The sequence below is a fragment of the Cotesia glomerata genome, linkage group LG2, assembly GCF_020080835.1.
Source record: "Cotesia glomerata isolate CgM1 linkage group LG2, MPM_Cglom_v2.3, whole genome shotgun sequence".
NCBI classification, from domain to species: Eukaryota; Metazoa; Arthropoda; class Insecta; order Hymenoptera; family Braconidae; genus Cotesia; species Cotesia glomerata.
This window is the reverse complement of record NC_058159.1, coordinates 9,732,938-9,751,505: the sequence shown is the minus strand read 5'-3', so window position 1 is coordinate 9,751,505 and position 18,568 is coordinate 9,732,938. Positions and strand designations below refer to the sequence as shown.

At 34.5% G+C, this 18,568-nt stretch overlaps 1 protein-coding gene across 2 annotated transcripts in view; it reads left to right on the top strand.

Annotated features, from left to right (window-relative positions):
• The window catches only part of LOC123258498 (midasin), a 98,577-nt gene that overhangs the window by 70,425 nt on the left and 9,584 nt on the right, over positions 1 to 18,568 (top strand). For both annotated transcript variants that reach the window (XM_044718542.1, XM_044718541.1), the window contains exons 6-8: positions 15,746 to 15,890; positions 16,634 to 16,866; positions 16,970 to 17,181. In XM_044718542.1, coding sequence (XP_044574477.1) covers positions 15,746 to 15,890; positions 16,634 to 16,866; positions 16,970 to 17,181 — 590 coding nt within the window. The remainder of the gene's footprint in view (positions 1 to 15,745; positions 15,891 to 16,633; positions 16,867 to 16,969; positions 17,182 to 18,568) is intronic.

The following is an 18,568-nucleotide window of genomic DNA, read 5'->3' as shown; positions in this document are numbered from 1 at the left end:
CCTGCTTCTTGATGGGATGACCAGGTCCAAGGTCTTTCAGCTTCTTGGGAGTATGAAAAGCTCCGCCTTCGGGAGAACGAATTTTTCTTTTCAACTTCCTCAGGTTGCGGCCGTCTTGGTCAAAGGATTCAGTCTCTGCCGTTGTGATAGTTTCACTTTCTTCTTCAGTGACTGATTCTCCGTCACCTTCGGCTCCAGTGTCCATCGCTTCTTCAACAACCACTTGACTGTTTCTCTCCGATGTAGCACAAGGGGTGCGGTGTAATGATGAGCGCCATTCTTCGTCCAGTTTTTTGAAACGTTGAAGTGCGTTCGCTACACTAGTCGTCTTGTTTTTTATCTCCTTGTGGATGTTGACCTTTGACTGAACGAAAACATTTAACTCGCTGGTCAGTTTCTCTAGGCGTTCCAACGCTTGTGACCGCTTCATTTCAGCGCTCGTTTCAATCGCTGCTTGTTGGGCATGTAGCCCGTTTCCACTCTTGTTTGTTTCCTGTGGGTTACTCATACTTTTTTGATTTACCAGCGCATCGTACGGAGTGGAGCGGGTTGTCATAACTAGGAACGGGTGTACCCTCGGAGATAGTACTCCTACCCCAGTTCCCTGAGGCCTAGCCGACACTTAGCCAGTCCCGGAATACACGGACGGACTAGACTCGCTCGGGGCGGTGAAGATTCCGATCTCTAACACTCACTGCGTACTTCCTGATCAAGGCCCGAAGTGGCTGGCTCCTGATCCACTGCTGCAACTTACACCTCGGCAGAGCAAGCTCACATCAGCCGTGGCCTGCATCGTCGGAAACTACGACACAGGTTCCGGACACTCCCAGTGGGTTACAACAGAGAACGATCTTCTTCTTGCGAGGTCAGTTAGTGTGACCAACCCATTAAGGGGAGTTTTGTCCACGGGAGCTTATTTTGTTTGGTTATTTTGCTTGGCTCCTACATGCTGTACCTCATCAACTAAGAGATTAAGTGTCATCCAAGGACAGTGAGCGTTCTCCCATCCGCTCGGGGAGACGCGCCCGGTAGCAGTATCTCTTCTGCTCCGAGTGTGTGTGTGTGTGTGTGTGTGTTTTTTTTTTTTTTTCTCTCTTAGGGGGGGGAATCCCTTTACGGATTCCAGGCATAGTTGTTTGGCCTGGATATGTGGCGACTCGACGCAGTGTCATACTAAAACTCGACCCTAACGCCCCTACCCACTAAACCCTAAACCCCTTTTCTTCTTTCCTCTAATCCCTCATGGAAACCGCCGTCAGGCATTACTTCGTGAGGGGAGGATCCAGCTACCGCTATTCCTTCTGGTGGCTAAGGTGTTATTTTTCCTTCCTTCTAGTTTCTGTCATTTGCTCTTTTTCTTTCAATGGAACGCAGCTCTGTAAGCACTTCTGTGGCAAAAGTGCTTGTAGCGTTCCAAGCAGTTTGATTCGACAACATTGCATCTACTATTGTCTCTGGTTGGATTCTCCAGTTCAGGATCCTCTCTAACTCCTCACGCTGAGGATCGAAACGTGGACACACAAAGAAAACGTGCCTTGCGTCCTCAATAACCCCTGGACAAGACGGGCACTCCGGAGAATCGTCGTGCTTAAAGCGGTGCAGATACTCTCGAAAGCACCCATGTCCTGACAACATCTGCGTTAGGTAATAGTTGACTTCACCATGGTTTCGGCTCAGCCAAACGTCGATCTTTGGTATGAGGCGGTGTGTCCATCTTCCTTTTGCTGCGGCGTCCCACTCAAGTTGCCATCGCGAGATGCTGTGCTGCCGTTCTTCTGTTCTTAGTTCTTCAGCGCTCAGTGTAGTTGACCTCTTTCGATGGTAAAGGGCCCGTCTTTCTTTAGCTAAGACTCTAAGCGGCAGAGTTCCAGAAATGACGCACACTGCTTCCTCTGATATTGTTCGGAAGGCGCTGGCTACTCTTAGCGCGCTCAGTCGGTAAACCGGACATGCTTTCCTCCATGATTCTTGGGTCTCAAGTGCGTCGGACCAAATGGATATACCATACGTGAGGACCGATGTAACTACTGATGATAGCAATAACCTCCTTGTCTGCTTCGGGCCACCGATGTTGGGCATCAATCGTACTAGGTTAGCCACTACTGCTGATGCTTTGGCGGTCACGTGTTCAACTTGTTGTTTGAAGTTAAGTCGGGAATCGAGCATCACTCCCAGATATCGAATGAATGGTTGGGATGTGATTTCTTGGTCTCCGACGTTTAAATTGATCGTTTCCACCACTTTTCTGCTAGTGATAAGTACAGCCTCGGTCTTCTGTTTAGCCAGTTGTAGGTTTACTGTGTCCATCCACTGGTTAATTCGCTCAAAGGTGATCGTGAACATATGATTTATCTCATCAATATGCTTGGCGACGATTACTACGGCTACGTCGTCCGCGTACGCTACCAGTTTGACATTTCTTGGTAGTTTCAGTCTCAGCAATCCGTTGTACATGATATTCCAGAGAAGTGGACCGAGAACAGAACCCTGCGGGACGCCTCCAGTAACATCATACTCCTTTGGACCATTCTTCGTGTCATATCTAAGGACTCTATTCGTGAAGTAGCTAGCGACTATCCTTCGTAGATATCCTGGTACGTTCATCTCTTGAAGAGCTTGCATGATGCGATCCCAGTTGGCGGAGTTGAAGGCATTTTTGATGTCTAGGGTTGCCACCAGACAATATTTCTTCGTTCCACCCTTCCATCTGGTACCGGCGATTGCGTCTTTGGCTATACCGACAACCAGGTTGATTGCGTCCAGGGTTGATCGTCCTTTTCGAAATCCGTACTGATTGTCTGCTAATAGTGGATCGACAACTGCTTCTATCCTTTGGTGGATTATACGTTCGAGTATCTTACCGGCTGTATCCAACATGCAGAGTGGACGATAAGATGACGGTTCTTCCGGTGGCTTTTTCCTTTAGGAAGTAGTACCAGCCGTTGTTGTTTCCACTTCCGAGGAAAAATCCCTTCCTTCAAGCAGATGTTGTAGACATCGAGGAATAACTCTGGCGCTGCTTTAATAGATGTTTTCAAGGCAATATTAGGGATTCCGTCCAATCCCGGCGCTTTATTATTCCCGACGCGGTTACAAGCTTCCATCAGTTCTTCTTTCGTCACAGGTGGGATATCATTCAGTTCGTCTTGTGTCAACAGGTAGTTGAAAACGCGCTGTCGTGGAAACAGTGCAGTCACGATCTTCTGTAGGAGTTGAGGACACGTAGGAGACGGCATTGGCTGGTATTTCAAGTTTGCCATGACTACCTTGTAAGGTCTGCCCCACAAGTCTTTGTCCACCTCGTTGATTAGCTCTTTCCAGCAGTTCTTCTTGCTATCCTTGATGGCTTTGTTTAAGTCTCGACGAGCTTTCTTGTATTCTGCGACTAGTTCCGCTGAGTCATGCCGCCGATAACCACGCTGAGATATTCTTCTTTTCTTGAAACACTCTTTCCGTAGGAAGCTGATGTGGTCGTTCCACCAGTGCACCGAAGGTCTTTGGTTCATGCCCCGTTTACGGGGCATGCAGGTGTCGCAAGCCTGGGACACTCTCTTTATCAACTCCTTGGTCATTTCTTCTGCAGATCCAGTAGTAAGCGGTTCACTATTTAGGGCAGCTGCTAGTGCACTTGGGTCAAAGGATTTCAGCTTCCACCCAACGATGTCAAGTTTCTTAGCCGGTCTTCTAGGATTCGGGTCCTTTGATACTTCCCAGAGAATCGCGTTGTGATCGCTGGCCGTGTAGGTCTCCATCACTTTCCAGTCGTAGTTTCCTCTGATGAGGCTGCTGCTGACAAAAGTAAGATCCACAATAGAACTTGCGTCGCCTTTAGTGTACGTCGGCGCATCGCCACTGTTCAACAACACTACGTCTAACGTAGAAAAAGCTTCTAGTAGTTCTTTACCCCGAGCGTTGGTGTGTTTGCTGCCCCAATCCACTGCCCAGGCGTTGAAGTCCCCAGCTATTGCCACTGGGTAGTACTGCTTCGCGTCCTCCGTCAGTCGATCCAGAAAATCCATGAATTCAATAATAGTGAGGCTAGGTGGTGCGTAGCAGCTGTAAAAACGGATGCCATCTACCGATGCTGCTACAAAGCCGGCGCTGCCATTGTTAACGATACTCTGGAAGGGGAGCTTGCCGCAGGACCATATGACAGCTTTTGTGGTGCAGTCGGTTTCCCATGGTTGGGTACTCAGGTGCCTGTATGGCTCTGCTATTAGTACTAAGTCTAGCTCATGATCGCGCACAGTCTGCATGAGCAGGTCTTGCGCAGCCTCACAATGGTTGAGGTTGAGCTGTAGTATCTTCATGTTCTTTGGTTTGTCATCCTCTGAAGCGCCTCTTGGAATACCGGGCATTTGTGATTGCCGGCACAGTGGGCGGAGTCCTTTGCACTTGGATTTTCAGTGCATAGTGCACATTTGGCTGGGTTTTTACAGTCCGCGATTTTGTGCCCTTCTTGTCCGCACCTGATGCAAAGCTTGGATCGGTCTACGCTACTTTTGCACTGAGATCCATGATGCCCGAAGTGCCAGCACTTGAAACATTGGGTTGGTCTTCTCGTGGCTCTAATTCGGCAGTTGACCCAGCCGATCCGGATTTTACCGCTTCCTTCCAATATCTTCCGCGCTGCAGCTGCTGGTAGAGTCACTACGGCAGTCTGAGTACCTCTGTAGGCCTTACGGATCTTAATTGCCTCTAGCGATACCTCGCAAGATTCTCCGGTTGCCATATGCAAGGCGGCTTGAATGTCCTCCCTGGTTGTAGTATCATCAAGGTCCCGGATTTCGACGTCTTCCTGTGGACCTTTGCAGATCACTTTGGCCTCTTCTTGTAGGATGCCCTCGATGGTTTTCTGTAGGGCTTGGCCTTTATCGGAGCTCTTCCTAGAGAGCGTAATCAGCATGTTTCCGGCCCTAGTTTTGTGGATCTTATCCACCGTAGTACGGACCTGCTCTTCAGGGACATCCTTCTTTATTTTACGCAAAATCTCAGCGTACTTCGCCGGCTCAACTGGGCGGATGATCAGTGCGTCTGGCCTGAACCACTTGCGCGGTTTCTTCCGTTTAGGTTCAGGATGGGGCTCCTTGGGCAGTTGATTTGGGAGCTGCTCTGACCTTTGCCTTCGTTGCTCTCTCTTGGACTGGACTTTCTGCCAAGCAGACGCTTTTGTCCGTTCGTCACTTTGCATTATTGCTCTTTGCGGAGGGCTTTTTCTCAGGTCCTTCCTCTTGGTGGCTTGGCTGCACGATGGGTCTGGAGAGGTCCGATCTTTCCTCTTTCCAGTCTTCGTGGCAGTTTCTCGTTCGTCTTCAATGACCGACTCACCGTCACCTTCGGCTCCGGTATCCATTGTCTCGTCAGTTACAACAACAACTTGTTTGGTTTGCCCCAGTGTAGCACGAGGACTGCGACACGATGCTAATCGCCATTCTTCATCCAGTTTTTTGTACCTTCGAAGGGCGTTAGTTACACTAGTCGCCTTGGTCTTGATCTCCTTGTGGATATTGACTTTTGACTGGACGAGATTATTTAACTCATTTGTCAACTCTTCCAGGCGTTCCAGCGCTTGCGTTCTCTTCATTTCAGCGCTTGCTTCAATCGCTGCTTGTTGGGCATGCGGCCCGTTTTCACTAATGTTAGTTTCCATTAAATTACTCATTCTTTTGTGATTTACCAGCGCATCGTACGGAGCGGAGCGGGTTGTCATAACTAGGAACGGGTGTACCCTCGGAGATAGTACTCCTACCCCAGTTCCCTGAGGCCTAGCCGACACTTAGCCAGTCCCGGAATACACGGACGGACTAGACTCGCTCGGAGCGGTGAAGATTCCGATCTCTAACACTCACTGCGTACTTCCTGATCAAGGCCCGAAGTGGCTGGCTCCTGATCCACTGCTGCAACTTTCACCTTGGCAGAGCAAGCTCACATCAGCCGTGGCCTGCATCGTCGGAAACTACGATACAGGTTCCGGACACTCCCAGTGAGTTACAGCAGGAACCAATCGTCTTGCTAGGTCAGTTAGTGTGACCAACCCATTAAAGGGGAGTTTTGTCCACGGGAGCTTATTTTGTTTGGTTATTTTGCTTGGCTCCTACCCGCTGTACCTCATCAACTAAGAGATTAAGTGTCATCCAAGGACAGCGAGCGTTCTCCCATCCGCTCGGGGAGACGCGCCCGGTAGCAGTATCTCTTCTGCCCCGAGCAGTGCGCTCAAAGAGCTCAAAAGCATAGAGAAGGTATCTTTTTAAGTTTGGAGAGCTCAAAACAACACATAGATTGTATTTTTGAGCTCGAAGAGCTCAAAAACTTCGTAGGTGCAATTTTAAGCGCCCAGGTATTAACGGAATCAGCGGGAAGTTGCAGGGATGGCCTTTAGGGTCAACCGTTTTCCTAATTTTTTTTTTCGCTTCTAATTCCATTATACATTTAATTTAAGTTATAAAGTACTTTTCCTTTTATATTTTTAATTATTCTTGTAATCTAACAATAATCTCATCTTCAAACATTCTATGTTCATATACATTTCAATTTTTTTTTTTTTTATTAATTCATTATACCGCACTTTATCTTTATAAAGAGAATTCCTTTCTAAGATCATAACTTAAAATTATCGTCAGTAATTTAACTTCATTTTTCCAATAGAAAAGAAACTTAACTGCAAATACTTTGGACAATTAATGGCTGCAATTAATCGCAAATTCTATTAGATATTTTTTTTAAACAGACAGTGATCTTAAGGTAGGAAAGTTTATTGCAACTATGAGAAACCCTTAGGTATATAGTAATTCCTGAGGGAATGCCTGTAACTCATACGGAGAACAAAGCGAACATTGAAAAATCTTGGCTCTCTTGCATCGCTTTCCTCTCGTGCTATTCTTCTTTTGTACTAGCAACTACCCGTAATACCTCTGAAATCTCGTTTGAGCATAAGGAATCGTCTATCATTTTCCGCCATAGTTCCACTGAGAATTCACAACATGTGACATAGTATCACGTGTGTTACATTTTTTGTTTCAATTTTTTCCCGTAATCTTATAAAGTTTCGTATCATTTCTTTGTTTTATTTCAACGGTTTTTTTCTCTATTGCAAAAAAAAAGTTGCTGAAATAAAGTTAAAACATCATGTGGTACACAAAAAAACTTGAAAAATGACGGTTCTAAAAATTGACACAATACCAAAAAGTTTTATGTAGAATTTAAGATTTTTAAATGAACCATTTTATGACTCTTGAAAGTACACGGAAAAAAATTTCTGGGAAAATTTACGATACAACTATTGTAAAGCTGGACGATACTTTTATTACTATTAATTTTCAAATATTTTAGAAGAAAAATTACTATTTATTCATGAAATTTTACAATTTACGATTAGAAAAAATACGATATTACTATTGTAAAAACTAAGAGTTTAAAATTTCCAGTGCTGCCTTTGTATCTTTCCAATAGAACTATAAAAAATTTTACAATAGTTGAATTGGAATGTTTCTTAATTAGTATGTGCGATTGCCGTGCACAGCGCTAGACTCCGAGTTTATGTAAATGTTAAAGGACATAGGAACTAGTTTACCTCGGATAGCGTAGAGGGAGAGTCTCTGGCTGCCATCAAAGACTTCTAGGTTCGATTCCCGGACAGGACTAAATTTTCCGATTTCTTTTTTCGGTTACTGTATAGGTACCAATTAGTCCAACCTTCTATCTCTCTCCCTCCTTAATACAGTCGAGTCGCGTTATGAGCCCTCCTTGTGTCTCTCTCATATTAACGCGAGTCTAGTTAAAAAACTAAGATAACAAGCCGGACTCATTACGCGATTCGACTGTATTTCTTTTAAAAAAAACCGACTGTCAATTTTTACAATAGTTGAATTGTAAATTTTACAAACACATATTGTATAATTTGCTCTATATTATTCGACTTTTTGAGTTTCTTGCTAGCCTTGTTTGTTGGATAAAATTTACAATAGTAGATCGTAAAAATTACTAAATGAGAAGTATAGTCCACCGTTACTATTTAATTTAATAAAAATTACGATAGTGAAATAGTAAAAATTCCTTCAATTTCCTTTCCGTGTAGATGTTATTATTATTCACAGTTGGGGCATTCTATGCGAAATTGGAAAATGACTAAAATTTTAAAATTTCTCTAGTTAATTGTAATTTAGTCTTAATTTATTATTAAAAGTCTATATTTTACGAATTTGTAAAGAAAAATTTTTTTAATCAATAAGAAAATCGATTTTTCTCTCCTAGTAACTTTTCAGTCGTACTAACTGGTATCCGGGCCAAATGTTGTTTAAGTCGGTAACACGTTTATTAAATCATCTTATCAATTCCAGCTAGTGATTCATTGTATTTAAGAAGAAGAATTAAATAAAGAAAAGAATTATGTTTGATTCAAACGAAAAGATACGTTAGTTTTTGTATAATTCGTATTTGAACATAAGCTCATCACATGTCCCATCAGTCACGCAAAAGATAGAAAAGTGGTTTTCCCAACCTCAAATCTGAATTGTTAAATTTTTTTTTCTTTGTAGAAGTAACTATAAACATGTTAAAAATGATTTAAACTTCTTATAATTGTCAAAAAATCCAAAATATAGTTTTGAAGATCATTTAAAATATGTCCCACCAGTCACATGTGACTGGTGGGACACTGGCTTCTAGTCAATGCATGATAAAATTTAGTTGAAGTACTGAAATTTACAGCTTTATTTCTCTTAGTGATCTTCAGTTAAATGATGAATTTTTTCTTTTAACCTAAATAATCACTAATTTGGCGATTTTTCTCGCCAATTTTCTCGCAAGCTATCCTCCCAATTATCCTGTTACGTGCGAATGTGGAACGCTTTACGTAATACTTGCCGTAACTCTTATTCTTTCCCGCTTCACAACATTATTTAATTTTAAAAATGTGGAATGCTTCACGATTTTGCATGTCATCCTTATTTATGAATCTTCTCCTATTCTTACTTTATTTCTTGTATATTTTTCTGAGTACATACATATTTACTATTCTCCTAAGATTCATAACCCGACGAAAACAGGATAAAAAACGGACGAATTTTAAGAGCAAATTAATTTTGTGTTTCTTATTATCTAACATATTTATTATTATAGTTTTAAGAACAAATTTTTTTATGTTCGTTATTAATTAACACCTAAGTTTATCAAGAACGTGTTGTCAGCATGCTAAATCCTTTATTTGTGTTTTTTAATTAGTTTTTTCTAATTATCCTGAATAATTTTTAATTAAATATATAAACAATAATGTTTCTAAGGTTGAAATAATATAAAAGTCTTTTTAATAAACAACTTGATGTAGACATTTTGTACTTGTCCCACCAGTCTCAATAAAAAACAATTTTTTTAATTGTTTCTACGTAGGTAATCAGTCGAATTCTTTATAATATTGAATGTTTGTAGGATAAATTTTGTATTGAGAAGAAAGTATTTTTTAAAAGTTTAGTGGTCGAACTAAAATTTGACTTTAAGTATACTGCCGTAAGAGAGAAGGATTTTTCGACGTCCCACCAGTCACACTCAGTCAAACGGTAATTACGAGAAACTTAAAAAGTAATTGAGGTTTTTGACGAAGGGATGTTGTTAATTAGTTATTCTTCTATATTATAAGATCATTTTACTATAGTATACGTTTCAGTCACATAATTGTAGCTTATAATTGATGGAATTCCAGAGTCAAATGTCCCACCAGTCACTATGGAATGCCCCAGTTATATTTTTAATATTATTAGGCTGTTATAAAATTTAACTTATTCAAGAAAAAAAATTTTGAGCCAAGAAATAATTTTTGAAGATTTTCTTTATCTATAAATTTAAGCAGAAAAGTTTCTTGAAGTAATAATTTTTTCTTGACTTAAATAAATTTTAGTCAGTTCAAGAAATTTTCTACTTGATTTAAGACAGGAAAATTCATCAAAATGATTTTTTTAGTCAAAATTTTTTCTCTTGAATCAAGTTTATTTTTCTCTCTGAACATAAATTATAATAGATTGAAAGTTTTAATTGATTTAACATAAAACTATTATTAGAAATAATAATCTTTAGTTTTAATTTTAAATCAATTTTTCGCAGCGTATAAAAGACTAACTAAAAAATAAAACTTCATTAATTAAATTAGTAAAAATAATCATGCGATTGGTTAGACCTGCAGATGATAGAAAATAGAAAAAAATTTTGAGGCTTTAAAGAGAATGGTTGGAAGTATGAGACCCGTTGTAATGTCTTTACCAGAAGTCTTCAATTAATCTTCCAATTTCCTCATTTTCTTTTAATGCCACAGATCTGTTTATAAAAACAAAGCCTTAAGTTAAAATTTTATTAATCATGATTCGACAAGAAAAAAAATTAACACAAGAAATTTTTACTATTGCTATCATCCGTAAAATTGAAATATCAATAATGATATTAATAAATACTATATCATAAAATTGGAAATAAATTTTTCAATATTTATCTCCCGTTTACTGCAACTCTATCAATTGGCTTAACTCACAGAGTTCATTATCACAAGCTAAATTCAATTTATCATTTTTATGTTTGAATAAATAACAATATTTTCGGAGATAAAATTATATATAACTGATACTGATATAAAATTTTTATTTATTTTGCTCCAAAATAATAATAAACGTCTACTTTTAATTAATTTTATTATATTGCCTAGGTAAAGATATAATTGAATGAAAATTGAAATTGGAACATAATAAATGGGCATTAATAAATCGACACATGTATATACAATGATTGTTAATGTTATTTTATTGTTTTCAACATGTCGAACAAACTGAAAGCGTTGGAACGCTAGTTATCGTCAATGTTAAACAGGTCAACAAGAGAGTTTTCTATACATGGTGCTAGAAATGTTGCATACTATTAAAAGCTCGTGAATATGCTTTGTGCTTGTCTGAATTGCTCTTATATACATGGATTATTATTTCATAAGCCACAGAATGATGGTTTAGTTTTCATAAACAATACATTCATGAAAACTAAATATAGATTGTTTTTATTATTTCAATACTGAATTAATTACGTTATAATTAGTTAGTATATTATTATTTTCTTTAAAAATTTGGAAAGATTAATTACTTTTTTGCTAATTAACGTTCCAATTTAATCGATAAAAGATAGGATAAAAAAAATAAAAAAGTTTCGTCCTCGTTCCGGATCAGAGTAACTTTACAATCATCAATGAAGTAGTATTGAACTGAAGTATAAAATTTAATTTAATTATTTACTTAATTAATTTTTGTTATTTGCAAACTTCAATCACAAATTTATCAACTCAACACAGTTTAAAAATTCTTTTAAGCTAAATGAAGATATTGACTATTCACTTAAAAAATACTATTTGATTTAGAAAAATATTTTTTCCTTTCATAATATTCAGCTCTCTTAATTTATTAAGTAATTTTTATTTGAAATTTATTATAAGATTTATTTAAAGTGTGCCGGTTAAACCAAAAAATTATCAAAAAAGTTTTAAATTCTTCTAGAAATTAGTTGAAGTAGAAATCTTGTTATTTGAAATAGGGGTTTTAATTATTTAGTTTAAACTGATAATATTTTAAATGAAGAAACTACTTCTTAAATGGTTACATGGGTTTCCTCCGGAAAAAAATGACCTATTTTCAACAATTTTTTTTTAATAGAAAAAATGAAATATTTTATTCAACCTTTTTACTGTCTTAAAGATACATGTCGACGTTCTAATTAGCAAATTGTGTAACTCCATTTTAGAAAATCTTCCATTTGTACGAAAAAACAATTAGTTCAAAATTTATCATCACTCTTAAAAACAATTTAATATCTACTAGAGGTATAATATTTTGGTTTGGATTATTCAAATAATTTATAATTAGACTATTGTTATATCCAAATGTTAAAAAATTACCCTCTAAAATATAAGGAGTTAGACCAATTACTAATTAGACCGTCGATGTTTCATAAGGGATTTCTGAAATTAAAAAAAAAAAAATATTAAAAACTCGGCTAATGTAACGTCATTTCCGGCGAGCCCTCGGAAAAAAGATGCGTCCACGTGATCAACAGAACTCCTAGCAGGGTCATCAGAAGTGAAAAAAAAAATATGTGCTTTAGTTAAGTTTTCGAACTAGGTCTTGAACGAAGGAAAACAAAAAAATGAAAATTGGATTTTTGGCAAAGGGTTTTACAAAAAAATTAAAAATTTGGCTAAAATTTCGCGGTATTTTTTTTTTTTAAATAATTGTAAATGAAAAAAAAAAATCCTTCATTCAAGACCTTGTAAATTATATCTCGAAGACCTGTCTAAAATTTCATCAATATCAGTTGAGTAGTTCTCGAGGAATCGTGGGTACAGTCAACGCTCTCTGTATTTGACTCGCCCGTACAGGACCATTCTCTGTATTTGACTCGTCCTTGTCCATAAGAGCTATGTAAAATCGTCAAGTACAGAGGAAGAATGTGGTCAAATACAAAGAGGTCCAATACAGAGAGCGTCGACTGTACCGTCTTTGAAAACATAGTTTTGAGAAAAACGCGTTTAAAGTTTTGAGTGACAATACAACAGCGCCTTGAGCAATTATCCATTGAGAAATTAATATTTAAAAATCACAAAAAATTCTCAAGTTACCTACAATAAAATGGAGTCAAAAGATTTGGCAACGTTGCGTAGCGCGCGAGCTTCAGACCATTCAATAAATTCAAACTAAACTTTAACGCGCTTATGTTTTTCATGCATACTTATTAGTTAATTTATTGTTAACAAATTTTCATAATTCATAATTGAAAAATAAAACAATAATTAAAAAATACTAGCATTCCTGCCATGAGACATTAGAATGTTATGGTTTTGTGACTAAACATTTTTAATTAATTTATTTATTTACACTGACTGCAAAAAGTTAAACACGGTTAAGGTTATATTGTGCAAATAAAAATGTAAACAACCGAAATAAAGCATTGCCAAATCACGGACAGGTTACTAACAGCTGATTTACAACAGTCAAATTAATTTTTGTATTTAACTATTTTTTTTTAATTTTCAAAATTTCAACGATTAATGCCTCATATACTATTTATTTTTTAATTTTAGGAATTTTTATGGGTTTTGTATTTTAATTTATTGAAAATTTACTACTACAGTTGTTATGACTCAACTGGAGCGAAAGGACTTCCTTAAGTTAAGAACTTGATTATATTGACTGAAGATGATTTATCTTTGAATCAAGTGACCGCACTTGTCGATCGGAAATACAGCGATCTTAACCCGAGAAATTAAAAATCAAGAAAATTAATTTTTGAAAAAAAAAAAAAAAGAAACAGTTATTTACAAAATAATTTCTTTTGGCTCTCCATAATTTCTGTCAGAATTTTTGTTAAAACTTGAAGTTAGAAAAATCAATTAAAAATTTTTGCTCTGTGAATTCTTTGTTATTTGATCTTTTTACGACATTCCGTAATTAGTTGTTTATAAACATCCGAAGTTTTCATCTTTTATTTTTTCGCTGATTAATTTATTTTCTAACTTTTTTTTTGTTTGAGTATTTACATAGGTAAGATGTTGTTTTTTTCTTTTTATTATAAAACTACAAAAGAATCGATAGTTTTTTTTAATAGCTTTTTTCATTTTCAACAATCTTATCTCGTCGCGCATTCCGGAACTAGATGCCAACGCGCTGAGTCATTAATAATTCCTTCCAGGTCGATGTACAGTCAAATTGAGTACAAATACTTAAAATTGTTTTATTGCTTCCTTGTCTTTCACTCTCAGTGGTGAATTATAATAATAACCTGCAATAAATTGTCTCAGATTATCATTTTATACAAAACATCACGGTACAATAAGTCTTATAGTAATAAAAAACTATATAATATTTTATGTTTGTTTTTCGATGATTACAAGAAAAAAATTTTAAAAATGCTTTTCAGCAAAATAAAAGACATTTAACATCTTATGAAGTTGTTAGTAAGATCCCGCGAATCCACTTCCGTGCAATTGTAATTTTCTGCGACAAAGTATAACAATACCTTGTTTCTAATAATGAAATTTTGCGACGAACTATAAACATAACACCTTCCAGAAAATTGTATGCAATTCACAAGACAATTCTCATTCTTGTTTAAAATTAATGAGACTAGTAGAGAAGAAAAACAAATTAACAATTTACGTCAAAAAAACATCTTTCCGTTGTTTTTTTTTAATCTTCTAAGAAGACTTTAAAGAGTTATTACTTACATAAGTATATGCTTAAACTCATAAGAGTCATAAGTATCGAAGTTGCTGATAAAATAAATTAAAAGTTTTTTTATACGCATTTGTTATTGATTTGAATTCCAAGTTAAAGTAAAACTTTCTCTTTATTCTCTTTTTTTATAAAACTTCAAATATTTATTATATTGATATGTTTCCTTGTAAATTTGAAACTTTTAAAGTAATCATCTCAAAAACTTAATTATTTCAAAAAAATTTTCATCGTCATAATTTTTTTTTCTCATTTGCAAATATTATTTTCTTACAGTGAAATTTATTCGTAATAATTTAAATGTCATAACTTTTAGTTACGTCGATAATTTTTACAAAGTTTAGTCTATTGGTTTACCAGGGATAAAAATTTATTCGTTTTAAAAATAAAATAAAATAAAAAATAAAACGTTATAAAAATAAATTTAACTTTTATAACACTTTACTTTCAAAGTCCTCAATTTTTTATGTCACTTTAGATACTTTTTATATCTTCTTACATGTTTGTGAAAATAAGAAAAAAAATTCGAAATCATTATTTTTTATAATATTTATTATATATCTTGATATTTAATAATTTTTATAATTTTTTAAACAAACCATAGCATTTTATATTAAATTTTTAAATATTATTACAATATAAATTTATAAGTTTAATATCAAGTAGAACTGCAAAAAATTTTAATTTTCTCAAGCACTTTTATGGTTTGACAAATTTAACATGTATCACTGTGACAAATTTAATATGTATCAATTTTTTTACTCAATTTGTTCCTAAAAGAAAAAAAATACGACAAAAACTTTACAGACGACCTGTTAGAGGGGAATGATAACATAATGAATCTATTTTTTTTTTATTACCTCCTCATTTCTTGTTCAGGAGACAAAAAAACTTTCCGTACTATATTTCAAGGTGTCTACATGGTTATTCGTCGGGTTTTAGACTAAAAAAGATAAACTATGACCAACAAAGAAAACTGCAGTCATATATCTCTACCCGCACAAAAAATTCAATATACCCCAAAGCAGTAAAAAAATGATTTACATTCTTCGGATAATTTATCGGAAGTTTTAAAATAATCAATAAATAAAAATGCAAGTATACTTATAGGAATATGGAATCGATCGATTGAAAGGCATGTAACATTTTGCGGAAATCTGAGTGACGTGATTGACATTAAAAAGACGGGAGACATATTGAAAGAGACGACTAAGGCAAAGGCAAAAAATAAAAGCTTAAATTTGTTGAGATCATCAAGGGGTAAAAGTGTTCAGGCGACCCCTATCAATCATTTTGATTCATGTGAAGTAGGCTTCGTATACTAGGATTATTCTGACGGATATCCGCAAGGAATGATGCTTTCTCCATCGCCTGAAGACTTTTTTTTTTTTTCTTTATAAAGTACTTATTAGATAGCAACCAAAGACTGTGATGAATTTTTACTTTCATTTTTTATGGTACAGCTTAATGTCTCACAAAGCTATCTTTATTTTTTTCAGACCGACTACAACCGACACTTGGAAGAGCTGATTGAAAGGACTGAGAATCTTTTGATTAACGCTTTGAGAATCACACTCGTTAAACAAAATCATCAAGTATCTGAGCTTTACGAGCAGCTAGAAGGAATAAAACAGCTATCTAATGGTAATTAATTCAATTAATTTTATAGTTTTTGATAAATTCAAAATTGTTATCTTCATTTCTTTCTTTAAGAACAAAGTATGGCGGTGATACTCTGCATCTGTTAAAAGATCAAATAATTAATTTCGTCATGTTACATCGTATCTAAACAAATAATTAACAAAATTAATTCAATTGATTAAGACATTTATACTAAAGTTATAACTTTATACACTACAAATTTAAAAATATTCAGTTATATTTCTTTTTTTTACCGTTTATCTTATATTAATTGCCCAAGCGTCACAAAAAAAATGTTGATTTTTTAGAAGATTTTATTTAACAAGAAGTCAGAAATTTATAATTATCAACTTAAATTAAACAAAACATCACCAAAAAAATTTTTATGCCGCTTGGGTATCGTTCGAAATCACCAGAATTCTGTTAAATGAAAAGGCGGGTTTTTCAAAAAATATAAATCAATACCTATATTTTGTACTATGATATTTAAAATTAATGTCAATTTTTTAATCTAAATAAATCACTTATTAATTTTTATATTAGATAAATTAACTATTTGTTAAACTCGATTTTATTTAGTTGTTGTTAGATAAAAAAGTTAAATATTAAAACAATATAAATTTTGCACTAAAAATATTCAATTTATTGAATTAATATTTTTCATACAAAAAATGAACTTAAAGTATGCATATTGAGATTTACAAAACTTTTTGACATTAAATAATTTTATGTATTAATCTTAACAGAAGAGACTCTCTCGACAACAATGGCAATTGAGACTAAAAACTTTTTACACCGTACTGAAGAACTCTTGAGGCTAATTTCTCGAATGGAAAAACTAAAAACACTTGAAGCTTTTGAGAAGGTGGAGTTAACATCGATCAATGAGAAACTACAAAATCTATCGAAGCTGGTGAAGCAAGACAACTGTCTCAATGCAGGCGGAAAGTTCGAATGGATCGATAGCGTGCTAGTAAAGGTAAACTTTAGCTCTAAATTGCATTTAGTTAAATTGTTGTTTACTTACTTTACCATCCAGGTTCTAAGTAAATATTTAATGTTTATATTTATTTTTTCCACAGTGTTTACAAGATGGTACGTGGCTCTTGATAGATCAAGTAAATCTCTGCAGTCCAGCTGTGCTAGATAGATTAAACGGTTTACTTGAGCCTGGTGGCGTACTTACCATTGGTGAGCGAGGTGTTGATAATGATGGTAATATCCATACAATAAAACCTCACAGTAATTTCCGTCTTTTCTTAACTATGGATTCACGTTATGGAGAAATATCAAGGTAACCTTTCATTTTATTTTTATTGCTTTAAGATAATTCAACCCGAGAGCGTCGCTATTCTCGTATTTTAAAACTTTTTTATTACAATCTCTAAGTATTCATCAATCCTGGCTTTATGACAATTATATAAAAGAGTAACTGTTACCCTGCCGTTTCGTTGGTCGTAAATTAAAATCAAGTAATGATTCATTTTTTGTTAATGATCAAAATTTATTTGCATTAGAAATGTAAAAATTTTTTTACCTTTGTCTTAATCGCGTTTCAATAATTCGATTTAACTTAAATAAAATCAGAAAAAGAGGTAAACTATCCTCATTAAATAAGACGCCGGATAATTTTTATTATGCTATGAAACTCTACGAAGAATTTGTCGATACTTATAAATAATTTATACCCATAAATAGTAAAACTATGAAACTTACAGACTTTGAATTTGAAAAGATTGTTTGTTTCTTATGCTATGGAAGTATTCGTTAACAATAGACCGATTCTACGCTTAAGTTCTAATGAACTTTTAAGATTTTGAACCAGAACACATAAATCGTGTAATATTTTTTAAAATGACTAACAAGAAAATTAATTATAAATCAGTAACAAATATAAATAAAAATATGTGCTCTTTAAATGCAAAAATAGACCGTTTTCAGATGTTTGATTCAATTAAAATGATATTTATCAAATTCGATTGAGAATTATTTTTTTAAACTGAATATTTCGCCCTTATGGAAAAATTTTAACAAAAAAAGCTTAGTAAATTATTTTTAAACACCTCTATAATTCCTCTTGGAGATTAATTTTCACTAAAAATATTGATGAAAAATATTGACATAATATAAGGAATATGCTTCCCAAATACCTAATTCGTAGATTTTTTAATCCCATATAATTTTTTAATTCTATACATCGATTATTATGATATAAAATAGACCGTAAAATAGTTTTTATTTCAAGCAAAAATGTCTTCTACACATATTAAAAAATTTAATTTTAATCGGATCTGTCTCTAATGAATAACGAACAGACAGCAATTAAAAAAGTTGACAATATAAGTAATATGTGAGTCGTCAAAATGTTATTAAATATCAACTTTATAATAAATTCATTAAATACAACCAGATTTATATGCATAGTCATTTAGATAAAATAAAATTATAATTGAAATTATATCTTCTAAGTTTTTCTATAATCATTGAAAATTTTTTTCATTCAGTTTTTAAAAGCTTAAAATAGTTTTTTTTTCCATTTTATATTTTTATTTATTTTGCTGTAAATTTTTAATGTAAACCTTACCCTTTATAGTCAATATAAAAAATATTTATGCCATAAAAGTAAAAATAAAAAAAGTATTTTAATATCAGATTATGTTTGTGTTAGAAAAATTTAACGA